This window comes from Molothrus ater, chromosome 11 (genome assembly GCF_012460135.2).
Source record: "Molothrus ater isolate BHLD 08-10-18 breed brown headed cowbird chromosome 11, BPBGC_Mater_1.1, whole genome shotgun sequence".
Taxonomy (NCBI): Eukaryota; Metazoa; Chordata; class Aves; order Passeriformes; family Icteridae; genus Molothrus; species Molothrus ater.
The window spans coordinates 6,720,327-6,744,117 of NC_050488.2; the positions used below are offsets into that span (position 1 = coordinate 6,720,327).

Sequence of the window (23,791 nt, forward strand, 5' to 3'; positions counted from 1 at the left end):
TGTTTTAAAAATACTTTATTCTTTAGAAAATACAGCGTTCAGTACAGTGTGCTCTGCTCCTCCCAGCCTCAACCCCCTGACTCCACCGAGGCAACATCTGGACGTTCACTGCCACAGCTGGAAAGCAGAGGGCGGGTTTCACTGACCCCTTTGCCATCCTCTCAGGGAGGCAGGTGGCTCTCAAGCCCTTGCTGGTACCCAGCAGCAAGGTGCTCTGCCCCCAGTGCAGCCCAAATCACAGTGCCAGGCTCGGACCGTGGAGTTTATGATGGCCCTTGGTGGCTGGGGACACCCCCAGGGCACACAGGGGCTGTCATGCTCCCCCACACAAGGATTTGGAGTAGCCCACGGTGATTATTGAGACACGGGGCTGCCCCAGCCCACAGACCCAGCTGAGAACCTGGGGGCAAGGAAATGGTGGGGGCTGGGGAATGGAGATGGGGGACCAGGGCTCAGGAACCCCCCAGATCCCATCCTAAACAGGGATAGGGCCGAGTCAGGGCTGTAACAGCTCCTTCTGAGGGGGAAAACCTTACTGGAGCAGTTCAAAAAGGAGAAGCAAACATCACCCAAAGGCAGAGTCACCTTTCTCCAGGTCCAGGCTGAGCTCAGGACTCAGTGGGGAACTTCCACCTCCCGCTGCCTGGCTCTCTGCAGGGAGAAGCTCCCATCCCACAGGAAGCAAAGCCCACCCCACAGGGGGTCCTGCCCACACCCTGAGCGGGTGTGGGATCGCTCCAGCCGGGGGCAGAGGGGCCGTGCACACCAAGAGTGGGACAGGGGAACAGAGTCTGGAGGCTGGGGGGGACAGGGAAAGAAGCATTTTCTCTTTTCAAACAGGAATCCCCAACCCCCTTCCCTTTGCATAGAGCAGCTTTCAGGTGAGTGTGTCCTTCAGTCACCCAGGGGACACCGAGAGCAGTGGCTGTGACCCTGAGGGGGACAGGAGCAAGGCTGGGGACGTGGCTCTGCTGCCCCGGGGCTCGCACAAGGACACGAGGAACAGAACCCGCGACCACCCACCCTGAACCCTGCCCACCACCCTGCCCCCAGGTGCAACAAGCCATCCAGATGTTTAAAAAAGGAATGAAACAGGAAAAAAAAAAAAAAAAAGGTAAAAAACCAAAAAAACAGCTGAGATGGAGGGAAAGATCCCCAGGTCAGCGGAGAGGAGGGCGGGAAGCGCCGCAGGGATGGTGTCCGTGCCCGCCCGCGGGTCTAACTGTCCTCGCCGTTCTCGCCCGGGCCCTTGATCAGCCGCTTCTGTCCCCGCTTGCCCACGGGCCCCCGGGGCTTGGCGAAGGCCTGCTTGAAGGCGTGCTGCTTGGGGTGCACCTCCTCGTACAGGAACTCCGCCGTCAGCTCCGCCCCGTCGTCAATCTCAATCTGGGAAATGGAAACGGGCTCAGCAGCTCCCGTGGGGCTTGACACATGTCACAGACATCTTTTGTGAAAAATCCTTTCCTTAGGATTTTTCCTCCTGAGAAGCTGAGAGGCCCCAGGAACAAAATGTAAACAATGGTTATCTGCTGCTGTGGAATGCAACAGGTGCATCTGTGATTGGTCTCATGTGGTTGTTTCTAATTAATGGCCAATCACAGTGAGCTGGCTCTGACAGAGAGTCTGAGCCACAAGCCTTTGCTATCATTCTTTCTTTTGCTATTCTTAGCTAGCCTTCTGATGAAATCCTTTCTTCTATTCTTTTAGTATAGTTTTAATATAATATATATCATAAAATAATAAATCAAGCCTTCTGAAACATGGAGTCAACATTCTCATCTCTTCCCTCATCCTGGGACCCCTGCGAACACAGTCACAGACACCCACTTTGGGACACCCAGCTCCCCCCCAAGCCCATCAGAGGGGCTGAACTAAAGCTGCAGCACAGCCCCTTGGCAGTGTCCAGCTCCATCACCTCTGGGGGGGTCACTCTCACCTTCTTGGCTATCTCCAAGCAAAACTCCTGCTCCACCGTGTCCAGCAACCGGCTCTTGCAGCTGGAGTAGAGCATGCGCTCCTTGATGCTGCACTTGTACCCGGGCATGGAGTAGATAAAGACTGCAAAAACAGAGCAGGGCTTGTGGCACTGCCCAGGCCCATGGCCAGGGAGCACCGGCTGCATCCCACCCTGCTCACAGCTCCTCCAGCCCAGAGTGCCAGACAACATCCGGCAACAGAGGGTGAGCCACCCCATCCATCTCCCCTCCCAAATCCCCCCTGGTGCCCCCACAACACTGGAGGAAACCAAACCACCACCACCAAGTGCTCTGGGGCAGCACCCAGAGACCTGCCCTGCACATGGCACCAAAGGGTTTGCAGCACCCACCACGGGAGGGAACTGACTCGAGGCTCCCTATGCACCATCCCTGTGCCCATCCCTGCCTGCTCTCCATGCAACCAGTGGTCCAGGAAAAACAGGGACTGGCACCGGCTCAAAGCGGCCCTTCCCAGTGCTGAGGCTCTCACCAACAGACTCCAGGTAATCTCCCTCGTGTGAGTGCTTGTAGAGGAAGAAATGGTAGCGAGCAGAGTCCTGGGGGATCCTCTTGGGCAGGTCAGAGATCTCCGTGGGGCTCGTGTGCACCAGGTCGATGGTCTCCCGCTCCAGATCCAGCTTCTGATGGACAGAAGGGGACAGGGAGCAGATGGGAGTGAGAGACAGCAGCAGGATGTGGGGAGTGGGGCACAGAGAAGCCATGTGAGGGACCTACCAGCTGGATGTAGTTGATTTTCTTCTGCTTGAGAGCCTGGATGGCTTGCTGGGCATCCAGCTGCAGGGGGAAGGCCAGGCCCTGCAGCGTCTGGTGCTTGCTCTCCACGCTGATCTCCGTCTTCACCTGGGGATGGAGACCACCTCCAGCGTCAGGGCACAGTGAAAAAGCGTGGGGAAGGGAGGAACAGGAAAACCAGCTGGTTCTGCAGCTAAAGGCTTCTCCTCCAAGGAGGTGTCTGACACCTGTCCCACAGGGATCATGGCATTAAACCATGAGAGTCAGCCAGGCTCAGGATGGTGGTGCCTGTCACCATCCCACCTCTCCAGGACATCACCCAGCCCAGCCATGCACCCCCACACCTCCTGCTTCACTCTCAGCAAACACCAGCTCAAAACCAACATTCCCCAGGGAATCCCTGCAGGGATGCTGTGACCAGCACTGGCACACCTCCTCTCTGATCATCTCCAGCTGCAACCTGTGGGTGACAGGGGAAGCCCTGGAATAATCACAGCCCTCAGCTGGGCACCCCACCCTCCTCAGTGGGTTGTACTGCAGCAGACAGACATCCCTCCAACGCCAGAGCTGGGGACTGGAGATCCACAGCTCACAAAGATCCCAGATGCTGTTTTCCCAACCCCTACAAGGCAGAAGCTGCCAGCCATATCCCCAGCAAACCCCCTCGTCCAGGAGACCAAACCCCACTTCAGAGAGGGGAGAGAAAGAGATTGCAGAGACATGAAAAGGCTGCAGGAGGCTCCAGGCAGGCCCAGCAGGGTCCCTGGCGGGGCTGGGAGCAGGGCAGACACGGGGGGCACACCATACCTCCTCGGGGTCGGGGTACTCTACCAGCGATGGGCAGCAGCAACAGCCCCCCACCATCTGCCACAGAATACAGGGACACGGGGTCACCCCATGGCAGAGGAGCCCCTCCCACCTCCAGACCCCCTCCCAGGGAAGCACTCCACAACACTATCCCAGTACCCTGCAGTGAGCGTGGGTCCCTTTCCTTTGGGATCAGTTTGGGGGATTTGGGATAGAGTCCAACCTTTATGGTTGTTTTTATTTTTTTTTTTTTCTTTCTTCATTTCCCTCCCCCTGATAGAGAAAAGGAACAGAAGTCAAGGCATGCCAAGAGAAACACAAGAGCTGGAGCTGACATCTCAAAACCACTCGGCAGCACCAAGGTGGGTGCTGTTACAGGCTGCCCTCTGTCACAGCAGCCCCACACAGCCCCACACCCTGGGGACAGGATGGAGCCAGATGCCTGGGGCAGAGCATGCAGGAAAACACTGCCAGGAGGGGGAGAAACCAGGCACCAAGCCAGCAGAGCAGAGCAGAGCAGAGCAGAGCTGCCTACCATCTCAGTGCTCGAGCCTTGGGAGCAGGAATCCTGAGAGAGCGTGGGGAGAGGAGACACACTGTCAATGGCACAGGAGGGGGATGTGACAGCAGAAGGGGAGGGACACACCGATGTGCCAGGAGGAGGGAGCTGCAGCACCCCTGCTGGAGCACAGGCAAGGCTGATCCCAGCCATGTGGGGCAGGGAGAGCAGCAAAAAACAACACAGGAGATGCCAGTGCAGCCCCAAGCCTGGGCATGCAGGGTCTCCAGCAACATCCCTGTGCAGAGCCCATCCCTGACCCATCTCCTCCTGGCTCCCCACTCAGGGTGGCCCCAGTCCAGGGTCTGGAGGAGTTCCAGCACTTGCAGCAACAGCTTTTGGGCTATCCTCCACTAAGGAGCATATATGGAAGGTTTGTGAGGGAAAAAAAATGCCCAGGCCCCTATCCATGCCAAGCATCCTGGAGGATGAGCAGGGTGTTGATGTGCAGCTCTCAGGAAAGGGAAATGATTGCTCAGGTGGGCACCAAGTCCAGCTGACTTCATCCCCAGGCTGCCCTGGCACCAGCAAGGGCCTGAGGCAAGCACCCCTTCAGGGATTCAGGACAAACACAAGTTCCCCTGGTCCCACCCTGTGGAGAGGTGCAGCACAAGGACATTACAACCTCCAGAACCCCAGCTTCGTCTCCCATAAATGCAGGAAGACCAGGAGAGTTACAGTGGGACCACAGAGACCTCAGCTCTGACACAAAGCACACTGAAGTCCAAAAACACCAGGAGGTGGAAATTTGTCCCAGCAACATCAACTCCCCCATACACCTCTGCATTTTCTACTCCTTCCCTTTTCAGAAACATTCAAATCTGGCTGCCTGAGCACTCCCCAGGGCACAGCCTGGGAGCAGTGCATGGGACAGCTGAGCATGTGCTGCATCCCAGCCTCCCAACCTCGCCAGCAGCAGGCTTGCCTGGAGGCTGTTTTATCCCCTTTTCTTTAGGGTGAGATTTTCTCCTCCTCTTCCCTCCTCCCTGGGGTGGTGCTGACCCTGCCTGAGGAGCATTTCTCTGTTTCATGGCAAAGTCCTCATGGGAGGGTTCTGGTGAAGCACCACCAGCACTGCAGGCAGCTGTGAAGGACACACTGCAATGGCACCCTCACCTTTGTTTCTCCTCAATTCTCCTGCCTTCTCCCCCAGCTCCAAGGCTGCCTTCCTCTGCCCCACAGGCCTGCCAGTGGGATATGCCCAGCTCCCCCTCCACCCCTGCTTCTGATCCTGCACCACTTCTACAAAGACTCCCCAGCCGTGGGTGCTGAGCTCAGTGCCAAGCTCAAAGCTGTTTCTTAGCCCACGGTCTGTGACAACGATCAGCTCAGTAATGCTGGCATTTTCCAGCTAGTAAAAATATACACACATTTACAGCAGTGGCAAATTTCCATGAGCTCCCACCCAGCTATCAGAAAGGGGGTTAACTCATCACATCACCTCTGCCCCTCCAATCCTCAAACCCCAGCCCAAAACCTGCTTTGCCAAGGGCTGGGCAGCTCCCTGGGGGATGCGCAAACCTGAGCCCTTCCTTGCTCAGTGTCAAAGGCCACTCTGCTGCCCTGCAGCCCTCACCCTTTGGGCTGTCCTGCCCTTCCCATCCCCTCTCCACACTCACCTGGTGGCTGGGGAGGAGCCCAAGCAGCTTCTCCTGACCAGAAACACAGCCATGTGTGGAGTGAAGGCTGCAAGTCTGCCCAAGACACCTTGGAAGGCTGTGGTCAGCAGAGTGACAGGGGAGGGGAGGGGAGTGGGGCCCAGGGGCAGCTCCAGGTGAGGGGCACAGCAAAGCCCTCATGGGCTGGTGGCTTTTAAAGAAACCATGTCCCTTGTGCCACTTCTGAAATCCTAATGGATTGGCTGAACACAAGGGGTTGCACAGGGCCCTGGACCCTGCAAGCTGCAGGCAATGAACAAGGCTGGAAGCTTCACTGTACCAGGCTGTGACACCAACACAGAGACCCCTCAGCACACCCAGCACGTGGCTACTTCCCACCTTTAAATCCACAGGCAAAAATATATCCATCTTCATCTCTGTCTCAATGTCAGTGCTCCTCCCTGTGGCCCAGGCTGACACAGGGGACCATGCACCCTTAAAATAACCCCCAACACACCAGAGAGCAGCAGCACCTCCATCAGGAGCTGCATCTCCCAAAGGCAAGGGTGGGAGGGAAGGAGAATGAGGCAGATCAATGAGCATCACAAGCACCACTTACCTGGGCCATACAGCCCTGTAAAACACACCCAGCAGCCCCCCAAACTACTCAATCCTGCAGCACAGGCCAGACAGGGTGAAGGCAGACCACAGAATGAGCTGAGTCAAAAGGGACCCCCAAGGATTATCAAGTCCAGATGTCTCAAGGTGCCAAACAAACCACAGTCACCATCAGCACCTCTCTCTTCTCCAAACATGGGCATCTCCTTGGATCCTGCAGAACAAATTCTGCCCTCCAGGCTGGGAGCTGGGATAACTCCCCTAAGACCCACCTGGTGGAGAGCACCCCTTGGTAGCATCTCCCAAATGTCCCTCAACTCTGCCACCTGCAGACCTGCTCTGGCAGGTGGAAATCACCCCCAGACCTGCTTTGACAGGCAGAAACCTCCTGTCTCACCTGTGCTATCAATGAATGCCATGGGGCTGATTGGCTTCACACCTCACACAATGTCCTGAGCCACCCCTGAGAGCCACAGCCCCAGCACAGGCAGAGGACAGGGATGCTCCTCTAGAGAGGAAAGCTTTCCATGCATCTGAGGGAAATTCCCCCATCCCAAAACAAAATACTGCTTCCAAGTGGTCTCCCCAACAGTGAGCACACCCCTTTTTCTGCCTCAGTGTGTCACAGCACCACAGAGGCTGTGAAATGCCAGCAGGGAGCAATGGTGACACAGCCTTATGTGCCCCCAGCCCTACCTGTGGAAGTGCACCACTTCCCATCCTTTCCAGCACATAAGCCTCAAATACAGGCTAAGATCTGTATTTCTTGGGACAGCATCCCTTGTATTTATAGAGAGAAAGGAAGTGTATGGGAGAGGATGCTGCTGCTGCTGCAGTTCAAAGATAAGCCTGAATTCTTCCTGCTTTCCCCATCCTCAACTCAGCTCTGGCTTTTGCTCCAATACCCACAGGTTACAGACCTGCTTTCAACCTCAAACCACTTCTGACTGTCAGCAAAACACAGGCCTGAGCTCATGTCCAAGCAAGGGGAAAAAAAGAATAGTGTAAATTCCTCTTTATGCTACCAGTCTGACTGTGAGGGTGCTCATCCACCTTGAGAAGGGCAGGAATGGTTTAAACGGCAGAGAGTGAAGTAAAAATGAGCCATCCCTTTTAGCTGGATGCTCACTCCCTGCATCCTCCATCCCTTTGTGCCCAGAGGGCCTCAGGCTCCTCTCCCAGGGCTGTTGGATACCCACCCCTGATGGACACCCACCCCTGCTGGTCACCCTGCCCTGCTGGACACCATCCCAGCTGTTGGACACCATCCCTGCTGTTGGACACCATCCCTGCTGTTGGACACCACCTGCAGCACACCCACCTCGTTGATGCGGATCTGCTGGAGCTCCTGCTCGGCTGCGGTCAGCGGGGCGGGGGCAGAGCAGGAGGACACGTGCTTCTGGTACCCGCTCAGGGACACGTCCTCCTGCAGACAGGGCACAGGGCAGCTGTCACAGGTGGGCACTGCTGCAGGGCTGGGTGTGCCCCCAGCCTTGAGCTGAGTCTGAGTGACCCAGAGAGTCTCAGGCTCCCTCCTGACCAGCAGGACCAACCTTGAGGCTCTCAGATTCCTCCATGCAAATCCCACACTCCATTTGTGTTTCCTGACACCCCTGCCCTTCCCCAGTCACCCATGGCTGTGGCAGTGGGCTCCTCTGGCTGTTTCATGAGGCTCATGAGCATGGAAGTGAGAGGGAAAGGCAGAGCCCATAGCCCAGGAGCAGCAGAGGGACCTTGGAGAAGAGCAGGAATGTTCCCTGGCTTCCACCAGCACCAGAGGCCCCAGCAGGACTGATGGCCCCGGCTGTGCAGCTCCCTCTGGCCATGAAAGGGGAGGAGAAACCTCCATGCAAGGCAGGGGCTAACCCCGGTGTGGAGCAGCTCTGGCTGCTGGAGTGACACTGCCACCACCTGGCACCTCCTCTGCCATTCAGCACAAAGCTCCACATGTCACAGCCTCCCTCCCGCCTCTCCCAGCTCCCTGTCACAGACCAGGCCGTGCAGGCAGCAGAGAGCAGCACTGGCCGTGCAGGGAGCAGCGTGGAGGACCAACACCCTGCTGCTCCCTCACCACACACCAGCATCCCACACCCACCCGCTCACACTGAGCTCTGGGCAGGCTCTGAAGCTCAGGTCAGAGCCCAGGACCCACCACAGTACCTTCACTGTGCCAAACATCTCGTCCTTTATGTGCCCCCCACCAAACTCCTTCTTCACAGTGGCTCTGGTGGCAGCATAGAGCATCTTCAGCCGGACCTGCCAGGACAGGGGGGCACTGCTGTCACACAGGGGACCAGAGGGGGCCCAGTGCTCACAGCCACCACCCCACCACGGGCCCCACACACCTCAGCCTCTCCTGGCAGCACCCACCGAGTTTCTGGCTGGGTCTGAGTTTTAATGGCAGCAGCCCCAGGTAGGGATCAGCTGGGAAAACCCACCAGCACTATTTCTGGGGCTGCAGCCTTGCCAAGAGCTGCCCACAACCCAACAGTTTATTCCATGCTTTGCTTTCCAGTCCCTGAGCTCCAGAGCACCATTTCCCACCAGCACCTGGGTTAGAGGAGGCACAAATACCACAGACCCACTTAAAAGTGACTTTTGCCTTTGGCACTTCTATTGCATCATTCTGCAAAATGCAGGGAAGAGCTTTGGCAAGTTCTCCTGGGCACACTGTGCTTCTGCAGTAAGAGCCCCTGTGGTTTGTTGAAAGATATACATATTTTAAAAATATATTATTACATATGCACCTGTATATGTACATGTACACATGCACAAGTATGCACATGCTTATAAAATTACATATATATCACTTGTATACATATTTTTATATATGTGGTGCACTTATATACACTGGTGCACTTATATACATATTTTTATATATGTGATCAGTGCATGTATTAATGTGGCAGTAAATCTATCTAGCTTATAGATTACAATAAATACATAATAAAGAAATACATAGGAATATATATATACACACATATACATATATATATATACTGTATACATATATCTGTATATGTATACATGTGTATATATATATATATACACACAAATATGTATATAGTTAACACATCAGTAAATTTCAGCTGTTGTGCTCAACAGGATGGTATTTTCCAAGCTGTACCACTGACATCCTCTAAACCTGCTTCCCCTCCAAGCAGCCCTTTTGTGTCACTCTCCACCAGCTGATTTTGGAGCAAGGCCTGGAGAAGGGCTGGCAGCCACTCTGCAACAGCCTCAAGCAGAGCAGGGCCAGGCTGGAGGCAAATCAGTGCCAGCTCTTGCCAGCAATGGCCAGAGCCATGGTGGGCTGTCTCCATCCTGGCCTCATGGTCCACACCACTCCCCCCTCCACATCCCAGCTCCTCCATCTCCTCACTAGCACTGAAATAGGACAGAGACACAGTCCCAGTGTATCTCTTTGTGTCTTAAAACATTCCCCATCCCCACAGCAGCCTCCATTTCTCAACCACCAGGGTGTGAATGCTCCTCCCCAGCCCCAGGGCACAGTCCCCATGGCCAGCACCCCCTGTCCCTGTCCCTCCCCGGGCAGGTCCCTGTCCCCAGGTGGGTGCCAGGGGCTGGGGCTCACCGGGGAGCTGTCGGGGGACCAGGAGATGAAGAGCCACTCGTAGCCCTGGGCGTTCTGGCTGTCCAGGCGGTACAGGACGTAGCAGGGCTGCTGCTCATCCAGCAGGGGCAGCACCAAGGTGTCATAGTCGGTGTCCCAGCGCCGGGACAGCTCCTTGTGGGCTCCCAGCACGAGCTGCTCTGCAAGGAGAACACAGCAGACGTGGGGTTACACCAAAGCAAGGCTCTTCTCCAGGACCAGGTGGTGGCTCACTAAGGGTTCATGGCAGCTCCACCACCAACAGTGACGCTGTACTGCAGAAGAACAAATTGTGACCTCAAGCCACGTGCAGGAGTGTACATTTCCACCAGGAGAGACCAGGGGGCTGTGGCTGCTGTGGAGGGCTGGTTTTTGGCCAGCCCCCTGTCAAACTTCTCTTCCCTTTCTGTGTTTCCCACAGCAAAGTCTCTCTGGTGATCACCTGTGGATTCCTTCCCTCCTGCTCCCTCCAGCTCTGCAGTCCCACCCACCCCTCCTCACTCACAAGAGCTCCCCCACCCCACCTGGACAAGCCCTAGGGTCACTAGAACACCTCACCAGGAACACAGAGAACCACCAACATTTTGGGTGCTGAGAAGAGTAATGGTCTCAGCAAAATCCAGGGTGATGAGCCAAAGCTGCTCCCATTGGATTCCCTGTAACTCACAGGGGTCAAAATCAGAGCTGATACCCAAAGCCCATGTCTGTGGGCAGCAGGGATGTCCCACAGTCCCCAGCCTGGAGGGGACCATGCTGGCAGGAGAGCCCCAGCCTCTGGAAACAACCTGTGCATTTCACACACACCTCAGGGCATCATTTTCAGCTGCTACCGCAGGGGCAGTGGGACTGGGAGCCCTGTGAGCCGGGCACTGCTCAGCTGGGATTCAAACACTGGTGCAGGCATCCTACAGACATGAATCCACACCCTGGCAAGGGTCAAGTCAAGCTTTGGGATGGCTGGGTGGAAAAGTGGGGGTGCTGGGGATACCAGCATAGGTTGCTGGAAAACAGCCTGTATTTCTACTCCATTTGTAGCTGCAGAAAGGTCTGGGGGGAGATTACAGGACTCAGAACAAGATGTAGGAAATTCTGGAGGTGCCAAAGCAAAATGTTTTGGGGCTTTGGGCAATTAGCACTTGAGGCCATGCCCTGCCAGGACCTCTGCCCACTGGGAGCCAGGGAGCCCCGTGGCTGGGGCACAACCCTCTCCCTCCCAACCCATTCAGCTCAGCAGCTCCAGATCTCACAGCAGGAAAGCTTTTAAGGAAAACAGTTGAGGAATGAAGGGTTTGGGGGGAATTACCCACCCCTTGTTCCCACCCAGGCAGGCCATCCCCTGTGACAGCAGTGCCCTCCCCTGCCCTGCCCTGGCATCTGCCACCACTACTCAATCCAGTTACTGGTGCATGGGTGGCACAAGTTGCTGGTTCAGTAACAAGGACAGCACAGAACAAGGTGCTTGAAATACTTTACCTTTTCCAAAACTACCTGTTTGGAGAAAGGGAAGCACAAAAACCTCAGTGTACTCCTAAAATAAACACAAAGCTCTGCGAATGGATTTGTGCATCACAAAGAAGAAACTGCAGGGATTTCGCAGGGCCAAACCCACTGGCAGCTCGAGGGTATCTCTGTCTGCAAAACAACCCAACACCTCACTCACAGAGCGATCAGTGCTGAGTCACCCCGGGCTATTCCCGGGCTGTGACTCAGCCCGACCCGGCCGTGCTGCTGGGAGCTGGCAGCCCTCACCTCTCCCCCGAGCTCTTTGCAGTTTGCTCAATCCATTCAGGGACAAATTTTACTCCTTGGGCAGTGTCAGAAAGGCGAAACTCAGAGCAGACTCCCTTCAGGAGAGTTACACAGCACTGGCTGTGTCAGGCTCTGTTTGTCCCAGGGGCTGCTGCTGGAAAAGCAGAGCTGGGAGCGTTTCTGGCTCTCAGGTGCCCCCAGCACTCCCTGTCCTGCTCTGAAATGCCTCTACAACCCTGCCTGCAGCTCTGGTGGGTGCCAATCTGCAAAACTCAGGGTACACCACCACCTGTGAGTAAAGAAATGCATCCAACAGGGAAGTCCACAAAGCCAATCTTGTCCCAAATCCTGCTGGCAGTGAGGAGCAGAGCATCATCTAAAAACAGCAGGAGCACAAGCTGCTCTCACAGCAGGAAACTGCTGCTGAGCCTTGGTGCACATCCTGCTCCCCTACTCCCTCCTCCTTCCAATCTCAGCTCTTGCCAGTAGCCCTTCAAAGGAAAAACAACCTCTCCAATTGCTCCCAAAGGGTCACTCAGCCACAATGGTGGCCTTGGAGCTGCCTGGACACAGAGCATCTGCCATAAGGCTCCTTGCACCATCTTCCTCTCCTTCTACTCACTCTTGCCTGCTCCAAAATGCCCCAAGACAAATTCTCCACAGGGCAAAAGGTGCTGCAGCCATCCAGCAGAGAGGGAGGCTCCCCTTCCACATCCCTGTGCAGGCAGGGCAGCTGGCATGTCCTCCCCAAGCTGCTCTGGACACCTCCCTTCCAGGGTGAGCATCTGTCTGTCTGTCTGTCTGTCTGTCTGTGACATCTGCCTGGCCACTCTGAGTGCCCAGGCAGCCTGCCCAGCAGGCTGGTGTCCCCTGTGTGACAGCACAGTGCTGGCCCTGCTGCTGGCAATGCACAGATAAACCATCCCTTTCAGCCACAGCAGAGATGGTGGGAAATGTTTTCCATTGGTGATAAAAAGTCTCCCTCACTGGCATCAGCAGCCACAACCCAAAACCAGCAGAACAAGCCCTGAGCATCCCAAGTCCAGGCTTAGGGACAGGCATGACTTATCCTAACACAAACCTGACTCCCACTTTAGAAAAGCAAAAGAAGCTGAGAGCACAAAATTGTTGTCAAAGACACTCCAGAGAAACGATGTGGATGTTTCACCCCCCAACAGTGGGGACCTTGCCAAGGCCAAAGCCAACACTGCTGGGCCCTGCTGCTGCAGTTCCATGGATGTGTCCCATGCATTTCCAGTCATGCTGCTCTTCTGAACAGGACGTTGTGGCCTCTCCAAAGGTCAGGTGGGCTCCTTATGACCACAGGCTCCTTACAACCACATCCACCTCGGTGTTTGCTCTGATGGCCCACCCAGGGGAGGTGGTGACAGCAGCTTGGCATGGCAGTAATGTCCCTGCTGCTGCTGGAGAAACAAGTCATTCATTTGCAATTGTATGAGGCTGAGGTGATGGAAAACCTACACCAGGGCAGCTCCCCGCCCCTGGAACACTCAATCAGTGCTCAGCTCTGCTCACTTGCTTGACACATGCAAAGGGCACCCAAAGGAGCCATTCCATGGGACAAACACGAGTGAGGTTGGTGCCAGCCTGTATCCTGGGCTAGGGGCAGCCCTGGGATGGGATGGGATGGGATGGGATGGGATGGGATGGGATGGGATGGGATGGGATGGGTCTCAGTCTGGCATTCCTCACAGGATGCCACTGCAGGCCTTGAGCCACCAGCACCCCCCTGCCCATCTCCTTGCCAGCTGTGGGATGGCACATCCCAGGAAGAAGATCCCTGTGCATCACCCCCAACAAATGTCCCAGGCTCCCTGCAGCAGCCTGCCACGGGGATCCCATAATAAAACATGACACAGCAGCAGCAAAAGCCCCCACAGAGCACCGACCCCAGGCTGGTATTGCTCTGCTGGCAAAGTCACTGCTCCCCCCTGGAGCTGGCCTGGGGCTCCAAGAGCTGCTCAGCAGCACAGCCAAAGTTTGGGCTTGCATTTCAGGTCTGGGTTGCCACATGCCCAGAAGCCCCAGCAGCATTTTCCTTGAGGTTTACAAGAACACAGCTGGCACCGCAGTGGTGAGGAAGAAAGGAGGAGAGGAACCAGAGAACAGCCAGAGTGTAAATCAAAGCACCTAAAAATGGGACTTACCGTCCTCAATGATGACCTTGATGAGCCGAACTGAACCATTTCGGGCTTTGGCAAAAAAGTCCCTCAATTCTGTGGTGGCTGAAAGAACCAAAAACATCGTGATCAGATTCAGCAATCAAAGCAGGTGCTGGGTTGCTTAGTGACTGACCAGAAAGGGGACCAACTTGGCAGGACAGAAATTTTAAACTTAAAAAAAAATAATAATTAAATCTCTGGTGCAAAAAAAATTCTAATAAAAAATAACAACAACAGAAAACCCCAAAAGCTGGGAGAGAAGTGCCGCGTCTCCCTGCGGCACCAGAGTTAAATAGCAGCTGGGAGGGAGCACATGTGACCCAGAGAACCTGATACTTGGCCTGGGTGAACATAATCACCCAAATTTAGACGGTGGCTTGGCCAGTGCAGGCAGGGAGAGCTCAAGTGACAAGTTGATTGGCTTTACAGAGCGGCAGGGGTGGCTGCAGGATGTCCTGGCGGGCTGTGGTGCCCTGGCAGGCTGGTGACACACGGCAGGATGCTGCTCCCAGCGGCTGGGAACCAGCACAGCTCCAAACTGGACATGCTGGTTTGAAGCTGAGCCCGTGGGGAAGGGAAAGGAACAGCCCCAGGGTTCTGCTCTGGAGCTGGCAGGGTTTGGATTGCAGAAGGCTTTTGGGAAGAGTTTTGGGGAGCACTCCTCCTCACCCCGCTCCCTGAGCACCAGGCAATGGCAACCAATCCTCAGCATGCTACCAGGAGGCGGCTGGAGGCACGGGACAGTGAAGGAGCAGCCTCCAGCCAGCTCTGGAGGCTTCATCTGCCCTCCCTGAAGCATCACTGGCACAGAGCTCCCCGTGCCACCCAGGACATGCTCTGTGTGAAAGCAAAGCCCAGGAGATGTGGCTCTGAGGGGCCAACCCCCCAACAAGGATCATCTCCTGGCCTGGCTTCCCCTAAAGCCACCCAAGCCCTTTCCTGGATGCAGCCGTGCAGCAAAGGGGGCCCTGTGACTTCAAAAGCTGCTGTGGTTTTAGAAATACTCAAGAAACTGATATTGCAAAGATCAGAGACCTGGGCAGACACCCCTTAGCCCAGACCAGGACCTGGGCTTGGAATCTCCATCAGCAGCCCCTCCATTCCTGGGGCTTTGCTGTGCCAGCAGCAGGGAGGAGCCTGGAGCCCGAGAGCACCCACAGCTAAGGCACATGGCAGAGGAAACCATCCCTACAAGGGCCATATCCGTCCCCTGCAGTCCCTCCAGCGCTGGGTGCCACCCTTGGCACAGCCCCAGAGGAGCCCCAATGTCACCAGCACTGCTCAAGGCACACGAGCAGCCACCGACTGTCACTGAGTGCTGCCCGCAGTCCCTGCAGGCAGACCCTGGACTGGGGCACTGCCAGAGCTCCCCAGCCCCGAGGGAGGAGGAATCCCTGGGGAGCTCCCAGGGCACTCCTGCCTGTCCCCACAGTGACACCTCTGTGATGCTCACAGCTCACAGCCTGCCCTGATCAGGGGGTGCTGAATCCTCCTCCCACGAGAGGAGAGGCACAGGCCAGGGAGAGCTCCCAGCTGGCTCCCTGCAGGCAGCAGCTCCCATACAGGCCCAGAGATGCCATCCTGACAGGAGCCTGCAGGGATGGGCACACAGACACCCCAGCAAAGGCATGTCACTCCTTAATGGCATGTCAGGGGACAAACAGAAGGTTTGCTGGTGTAATCCCACCAGAAGCAGGCTCCCTCCAGCAGCATCAGGGCATGTAGCTCTCCCAGTTCCCAGGGCAGACATTCACCCTCTCCCAGTGCCAGCTGGGAGCTCAGCCTGCTCCTGCTGTGCCCAGCCAAGGATATTCTGATATTTTCAGCCCTTTTCCCTGGTGAGAGTGGCAGTTTCCTTCTGGCAGCATCTGTGGTTATTGCACACACACACAAGGCGGAAGAGGAAGAGAAAAAAACATTTAAACACCCAGGAAACCCCATGCAGGAGACAAAACTCATAATAAGCATCAAGTTTCACCAACTCCTGTTACACTGCAAAACTATGAGAGAACAACATCACTCTTGGATGTTTCCACAGCATCAACTTCAGGGAAGAAATAGCAGAGCTCTACAGCACTGACCAGCTTGCAAATCCCTCCAGTGTGACCCCATCCTTCCCAGAACCCAAAGGCAGGTGGGGGGTCTGGAAAATCAGGAGTCTGGGCAAATGCAACCCTGCAGCCCACTTGGAAATGCTAGGAGTGCCCTGCAGATTGACAGCCAGGATGACTGGCAGGTGAGTGGCTGACAATGACAGCCAAGCACTGGGGTCTGTGTAGGTACCCAGGGGTTGAGGGGGGTGAGGAAAAGCCTGGATGCTGCCCAAGAAGCCAAGAGCACCACAGGAAATACCACAAGATCTTCCAAGGAGGGAGAATATTTCCAGAGGAGACAGCAGCAAAGCTTTCAAAATAACCTCAGAGGGGGCTTGCAAGATTTAATTCTGCTGTTTTTGTTTTTATTTTAAGCAATTTTCATTTACATAAAAACCAGCATGTCTCCAACGTCCCCTTCTGCCTCTCACAATGCAGAGCCAAGAGCCAGTGAGGAGGGAGAGGAATAAACCAGGGAAGGTTTGAGCACGAGCTCAGCACTGCTTCATTAGGGCATGATTACCACTTAACTGGCACAGCAGACTTGATGAGATGGCTTGTGTGCCTGAAATATTAATAGAGAAGTCCACAGTTGGCTCTGCAGGAAGAGCTGGAGGAGACCTCACCCTGGAGATGGTGCCTCATGGCATCCCCTGCCAGGAGGTCTCCAGGATACAGCTCAAGAGCTGAAAAACCCATGTGTGAGGAAACCATAAAAACCAAGGGAGAGGGAGGAGCAACAGGACTGAAAGGGACCCACACATCCAACTCACCCTCTAGACACGGGTTCCTGGAAAATCCTGGAACAAATAATCCAGAAACAAATCCAAGCCAGGCTACAGCCCGTGTGGATCTGCTGAGGCCAAGATGCATGAGATCCCTCATGCTTCCTCCAGCAGAGCCAGACACCTGTGGGCTTCAGGGGTCTCAGCTCAGCTTCTAAGTGTCTCCAAGTGTCAGATGCCAGCCTGGGAACATGGGGGTGCTGAACCTCCATGGCACAGACACAGAACTGCATGGGTAACTCACTCAGGGAGGGATCAGAGCTGGGATCGAGCAGGTGTCCTGGGCACCTGGGGTGGGTGCAGCTTTATCCACATCTCCATGAACACTTCTGGCAGCTGCAATAGTGCTTCCTGCAGCTGTAAGGTGGGAAGCTAGAGGAGATGCAAGTGTGCACTGGAGAAAAACTCAGCGTTCTCTCAGGAGACTGGAGAAATGGGCTGGGAAAAAAAGAAATAGGATGAAATTCAATAGGAAGCAAAGTACCATAACTGGAGAAAGGACCAGACAGGGCAGGGTCCAGCAGCTCCAAAGAGAGGTGGGTGACAAGCCAAGTCCAGGTTAGTCACTTCACACTGCTGCAGGCACAGCCATTGGTGAAGGCACAAACAAGAGCATGACCACCTTATCTGGTGCTGACAAGGCTGCAGGCACAGCACCAACAGCACACCCAGCATCGTGCAAGGAGCCAGGCACAGCACACACAGCACCTGGGCCAGAGGGCACAGCGTGCAGGAGCTGCAGCTGGTCAGCCCAGGGAGGAGAAGAAAAACTATGAACAGTTTGTACTGGTTTTCCAGTCAGGAACATCAAGACCCACTGTGGTGTTTGGGAAAACTCATGATGAGGGTGCCCAAGCCCTGGGAAGGACACCATGTCTCCATCCCTGCCCCGAAAAAATGGATGTTGCTGCTTTGAGGCAGTGTGAGCCCAGAGGCATCTGAGGAACCTTCTGGCCTTTCTACAAGGCAGCCCTGCTGCTGACCCTCATGGCAGACCTGGTGGGCACACACACCCCAGCCCAAAACCTCCTTCAGCCACTGAGTCCTGCAGCTCCTCCCTCTCCCACCTGTTTGTAGGTTGCAGGTGAGCTGTCCCCTGTGCACAAACAGCCTTTAGAAGCCTGATAACAGCAGGTCCCAGGTCCCCTTGTCCCACACAGTCTCCCAGCCCAGTGGCACCTCCATTTGGGGTGGAGGGCTGAGCAGAGCCAGCTGATGGCACCGGGGCACCCAGGCTGGTGTGGCAGCCCACGGTGTGGCAGGGAGGTGGTGGCTGGCCAGCAGTGGCCTTCAGGTGGCCCTGACCCTGCAGGCAAAGTGCCAGAGGAGAACTGGAGCTGTGGAAGGAGGGCAGGACAGTGCCAGCCCTCGGGCAGCACTGAGCAAAAGGTGCATTCAGAGCAAAGCCTGCATTCCCCCAGCTCAGGCAGCAGCAGGGCAGCCAGATCCTTGCACCTCCTGGCAGACAGGCTGCTGGCAGCCAGAGGGCTGCCCTGTGCTGGGATGTGCCCCTTTGGATCAATCCCCAGGAGATTCCAGAGCCTGAAGCATGGCTCTTGTTTAAGCTGCTGAACGATGCTGCTTGTGGGTACCACCGTGCCAAACACTGCCCCAGACTGAGCCTCTTCTGCTGTTTACAGCCCCAGGGAGCCCAGGGGGGCACAGAGGCACTGATGGCACCGGGGAGGGGGCAGAGAGGCACTGATGGCACCAAGGGGCACAGAGGCACTGATGGCACTGGAGGGGCACAGAGGCACTGATGGCACCGGGGGGGCACAGAGGCACTGATGGCACCGGGGAGGGGGCAGAGAGGCACTGATGGCACCAAGGGGGCACAGAGGCACTGATGGCACCGGAGGGGCACAGAGGCACTGATGGCACCGGGGGGGCACAGAGGCACTGATGGCACTGGAGGGGCACAGAGGCACTGATGGCACCGGGGGGGCACAGAGGCACTGATGGCACTGGAGGGGCACAGAGGCACTGATGGCACCGGGGGGGCACAGAGGTACTGATGGCACCAAGGGGGCACAGAGGCACTGATGGCACCAAGGGGGCACAGAGGCACTGATGGCACCAAGGGGGCACAGAGGCACTGATGGCACTGGGGGGGCACAGAGGCACTGATAGCACCGGGGAAGCACAGGCACTGATGGCACCGTGGCCAAAGCAAGGGTCCCTCTCTCCTGGGGATGCCGGCAGAGCCGCCCGCGCAATCCCCGGGGAAGCACCGCGGGACAGGGATGGAGGTGACAGCCACAGCATCCCCCCCTCCTCCAGCCTGTCGCCCACTTGTTGGGGCACAGCAGGTTTTTGCTGGTTTGACCCTTCCCCGTGGCCCCCAGATCAATAATACATGCTCCCTGAAACAGATGCCTCTCCCAGTACACCCGGCCACCCTGCCCTCCCGGCGGGAAACCCGAGCCCCGGGCCATCAATCTTTCATTCCCCGGACATCTTCTTCAACTCGATGCGACTGCAAGCGGCTGCTTCCCTTTCACTGTCCGGGGCACAGCGTGCCTGGGATGTAACAGGGAAACTCAGCCAAAAATCCAGCCACAAACTCAAGCAAAACTTGTCCAAGTTCCAGGGATGCGTGGCCAGACAGAAGTCAAGATGGTGATGAATAAAACATGGTTATACCTGCATTACCCACACCTTCCCTGCCCAGACAGCCCTGCCCAGCTCCTGGTCTGGGCAGCCAGGAAATGATACAACTGCAACAGGCACAAAACAGCTTTTGCAGCTGCTAAAATTCCTTCTTTTCAGTCTATCCCAGTGTAACTCCTTTAGGCAGTGCCTGCTCAACTCGCTGCTGCAGAAAGCTTTTCTGCCGATGGACACGGTTGGCCAGTTTAAGCAGTAAGAGGATTTTATTCCTCACCATGGAAAAAATAAATATGTCCTTGCAGGGAATCTTTTCTGAGGAAAAAAGCTACAGATGTCAGAAGAAAATAGAAAGAAGGGAGTGGGGCAGGGGGGGAAAGGGAGCAAGAGAGGAGACAAGCAAAGCTTCAAAGCTTTTCTCCCAATTTTTTGTGGGGCTAGACTGTATTCCTGCAGGATTTCACATGGACAGCTCCTGGTCCTTAGTGCAAATCCCACCCAGAGACTTTCAGCCACCTGCCTGACACCAGACATTTGCTTCTCAACACCTGATTTTCCATGTGTGCCCAGGACCTGTCTTGTCTGCACTTTGCCACCTTGGATTGGAGTTCCTCATCCCTTGCTCCAGGGTAGGCAGCACTCACCCTGCAGGCAGCATCAGCTGGATCCTGGGGCAGAGTGGTGGTGCACGGTCTGTCCTTGCCTGCAGAAGCTGCTGGCTGCTGCTCCTTTCTCCATCCAGTAAAGGCACCAGTGCAGCACTGGTTTGTGCACTGCAGGGGGCAGGCACCCAGGGACAGACCATGGCCACGATCTCATTGCATTTAGGCTCACTGCACACTTTCCAAAGGATTTCCTCCATCCCACCACTGCTTCATTCAAGGGGTTTGACATCTCATTGATCTGGTCTGCCACCGGCGCTGCCCCTCTGGCCATCCTGACGTGCCCCCACTTGGACATGGGCCGTACCTCCCCATCCACCTCCAAGGTGGCCCCAGAAAAGAGACTGGGTCTGGCTCCTCAAAAATATCCTTGCAGCAGCCCAGTGCCCTCTGCTCCCCATGGATAAAAGGGGCCATGAACCAGCCACCCCTTCTCCTTCTCCTTCTCCTCCTTCACTGATGGCACTTTGTGACATGTCTCTGCTTAGGGGGTACCTCCAGCATTCCAAAGCTGCCCCCCAAATTTGTGCATCCAGGTGCCTCAGGAGCCAGTGCTGCCTCCCAGCACAGCCAGAGGAGAGGGGCTAATGATGTGCTGGATGGACAGAGAAGGTCCTTCTTTCTTCTCACTAGAGAGACAGGAATCTGCCTGCTTTCCACTAAGACTTTGGCAGACCCAGCAGCTCCTGGCTCCCACCTTATGCTCTTTTTTTACCCACCTGACAGCATTCCTGCCCATGTGCACCATGGTTATGCTCCTCCTGAAGCAAACATCCACTCCTACCAGATGCATTCCCAAAGCAAGATCCTGGGGCAAAGTGGCAGCTCCCCTGTGGATGGGAGCAAAGGTCCTCCCCTACGCCCAGCTCTTCCCACCTCCCCCAGAAAGAGCAGGTACCAAACTCTATTTTTGGGTTGAAGAAACAAAATGCATTTGATTTCTCTACTTTCTAGATGAAAAAAATACCCTCTAAGAGACTTTTTCTCTCTACCCAGCGGTCTTGAAAGAGATCCCAGAAGCAACTGAAAGCAGATGACCTCCCACCAGCATCAAAGCCCCGGTTCAGCACCGCCTTCCCAAGGTTCTCAGCTCAGGCAGCAAATGCTGTTCCAATCTAATGCTAATGCTACTCAGAGCAAAATAGGGACTGCAAAACCACTCAATGAGTCCTCCCAGCTGTAGCTAAAAAGCAGGTTTCCAGCCCCAGGAAGCCCACAGCACCCTTTGAGAGCTTCCAACCGCCTCCCCAGCCTGGCAGTCTCCATGGCAGCCTGGTTTTCTTGCCAGCACCTTCAAGAGAGCTGCCTAAGATACCTAAAAAATAATAATTAGCCTCTTGCCCCTGCATGAAAGGCTCAGGCTTGATTGCACTCCCTGACCCCCCAGCTCTCACTGTCAGAGCTTCCTCTGCACCTGTTTCTCCCCAAAAGCTGGGATGACGTGGGAGTGTCTCTGCTCTGGGGGTTCCCCACCACCACGTCACCCTGCCTCACACAGATCTAGCACTGTGTCGAGCAAAATCCCTCCTCCCAGCTTGTCTGCAACCTCCCCTAAGCCAGCTGCAGAACCTGATCATAATTCCCCTGGGAGCAGATGTCTTCCTGAAAGTGTGAGAGAAATGGAAATGAAGAAACAGAAACTGCTGGGTGCACACAAAGATAACGAGGCCCCAGAAACCAGGAAGAAGTGAATAATTCCTCCTCCTAACAAACAAGAGACCTCAGTGCTTCAGTAGAGGGGATGAAAGTAGCAGTGGGATTGCTCTTCCTCATTTGATATGGAATCTGCTCTTTGCTGAGCAAACAGAATAATTCAATCACCATGACGGGGTGGGGCAGACTGAAATATCCCAAACCCACCTCGAAGGGGGGGTTCCCTTAAAGCCTGGGGCACCCCAGTTGTGCATCACAGGTGTTGGAGGGGCAGATTTGCATTCAGAGAGGAAACAGCAGCTTCCCGGAAGAGAGACAGTGCAACAGGGTACGGAGAGAGAGCCCAGAGATGTCCAGGATGCTGTGACAGAGACCACCCAACACAAGCTATTTTCCATAACCACAGGGGGGATTTTACTCCACCCCAGCCCAGGAATCTGCTGCCAGAGCAGTCATCATGTCCATCCCCTCCCTGCACTGCAGCTCCTTGGGGGAAGTGGCGTCCCTTCCCCTTTCCCGCTGACAGGGCACGTCACGTCCCACGGGCAGCCGTGACTCCCAGCACTGGGCACAGCTTGCCAAGCAGTGGGCAACCAAGGTCAGCCAAGGTCAGTGCTCTCAGAGAGAGCCAAGCTGGCACATCTCCCTCCCTGGCAGCTGCAGGGTGCCAGGAAGGACAGCACCAGCAGCACAGGAGCAGCCGGGCACGGCCAGAGAGCAACAGGCAGCAGCCTCCAGGGGCACACAGTGCCACAGGCCCTGCCTGCCCAGACCCCATGGACAGCTCTGCAGATGGGGCCAGCACACCCAGAGCTCAGGTGGGTGCAGGGCTCCATCCTGCTGATTTTGAACTTTTTAAATTATTGTTGTATTTTTACAAAATAAGGAAGATTTAATTAGAGCATGTGCTTCAGGATCTCAGTTTAAGCCAGAAGCAATGAACCAGAACCCAAACACCATCAAGAACCACCAGCTCTCCTGAGCACAAGCAGGAGGAACATCTAAGCATCATCACTGGCCACTTCTCAGCTACAGCCCCTCCAGAAGCAACTGGAGGGGAAGGATGTTCTGGAGGAACAAGGATGCTCTTGCCACGAAGGACCAGCAGACACAAATCCCCACCCTGGCACAAAGGTGCTGGCCAGAGGGAGCTGCGAGGCCACTGTCCCAGCTCCCTCCCGGGACACGCTGCGGGCTGGATTCACACCCGACCGCACAGAGCAGGGCTCCAGGGGCAGCTGCTCTCACATCCCTGCTCGCATATTGATTCGCTTACATAAATTATGCAGCACCTCTACTCCTGATTAATATTGCTAATTGAGCTGGCGAGGCGAGGGGCAGGAGGGAAATACCGTGAGGACACACAGTCAGTCATGCACCAAGCACACTCAGAAATGCAGAAGCCGTTGTGTCGGGGTGCTGGCTGGGTCCAGTGGGGAGCGGGCGGAGAAATCGGGAAGCAGGAATTCACTCGGGCTCTCCGCAGCTCTCCCGGGCTAGGGAGCAGCTGGGGCCGAGCATCCCCGTGGGCAAGGGAGCGGTGGCCGGGGCTGCGGCCAGGCAGACGAGCGTGACACATCTGTCCGAGCACGTCGCGGCGGGTGCTGAGCATCAGCCCAGACAAAGGATGCGGGAGAGCCCCGCACCGGCGGCACCCCGGGGTGAGCCCCCTCCCGCACCTCCTGCCGGCACCCAAACGCTCCCTCCGAGCCTGACTCAGTGTCCCCCTCCCCCGCTAACCGCAGGAAACCCGCCTGCGGGGGTTCAACCGAAGAATCGATGGACCCGAATCTTCATCTCATCGCCCCCATCGCCGCCGCTGTCGCGACAGCGCCCGCAGTCCGCCGCGGCGGGGCCGGGGATGCGCGGGGCGCGGCCCCGGGGGTGCCGATGCCGGGGGCGCGGCGGGGCAGCCCGGCCCGGGGCGGGGGCCGAGCGGCGGGGGCAGCCCCCGGGATGGGCCGGGGGGACCCGAGCGCTCGGCGGGGGCGCCGCTCACCGTGGATGCCGGTCTGGTGAGTCATGGCTCCGCTCGGCTCCGCTCCGCTCGGCTCCGCCGCGTCCCGGGCAGGAAACGGCTGGGCAGGCAGCACCGCCCGTTCCGGAGCGCGGGGCCGCTCCGCTCCGCGCCGCCC

General features: G+C 56.2%; 1 protein-coding gene across 1 annotated transcript; it reads right to left on the bottom strand.

The window, feature by feature from the left end:
• On the bottom strand, positions 1-23,758 carry TWF2 (twinfilin actin binding protein 2). Its single transcript, XM_036390787.2, has 9 exons — positions 23,656-23,758; positions 13,842-13,919; positions 9,907-10,085; positions 8,472-8,567; positions 7,633-7,737; positions 2,712-2,837; positions 2,467-2,617; positions 1,937-2,058; positions 1-1,386 (listed from the first exon to the last, which is right to left on the bottom strand). The coding sequence occupies exons 1-9, from the start codon at positions 23,678-23,680 to the stop codon at positions 1,219-1,221; spliced, it is 1,050 nt and encodes a 349-aa protein (XP_036246680.1). The 5' UTR covers positions 23,681-23,758; the 3' UTR covers positions 1-1,218.
• Between the last annotated feature and the right edge of the window lie 33 nt (positions 23,759-23,791).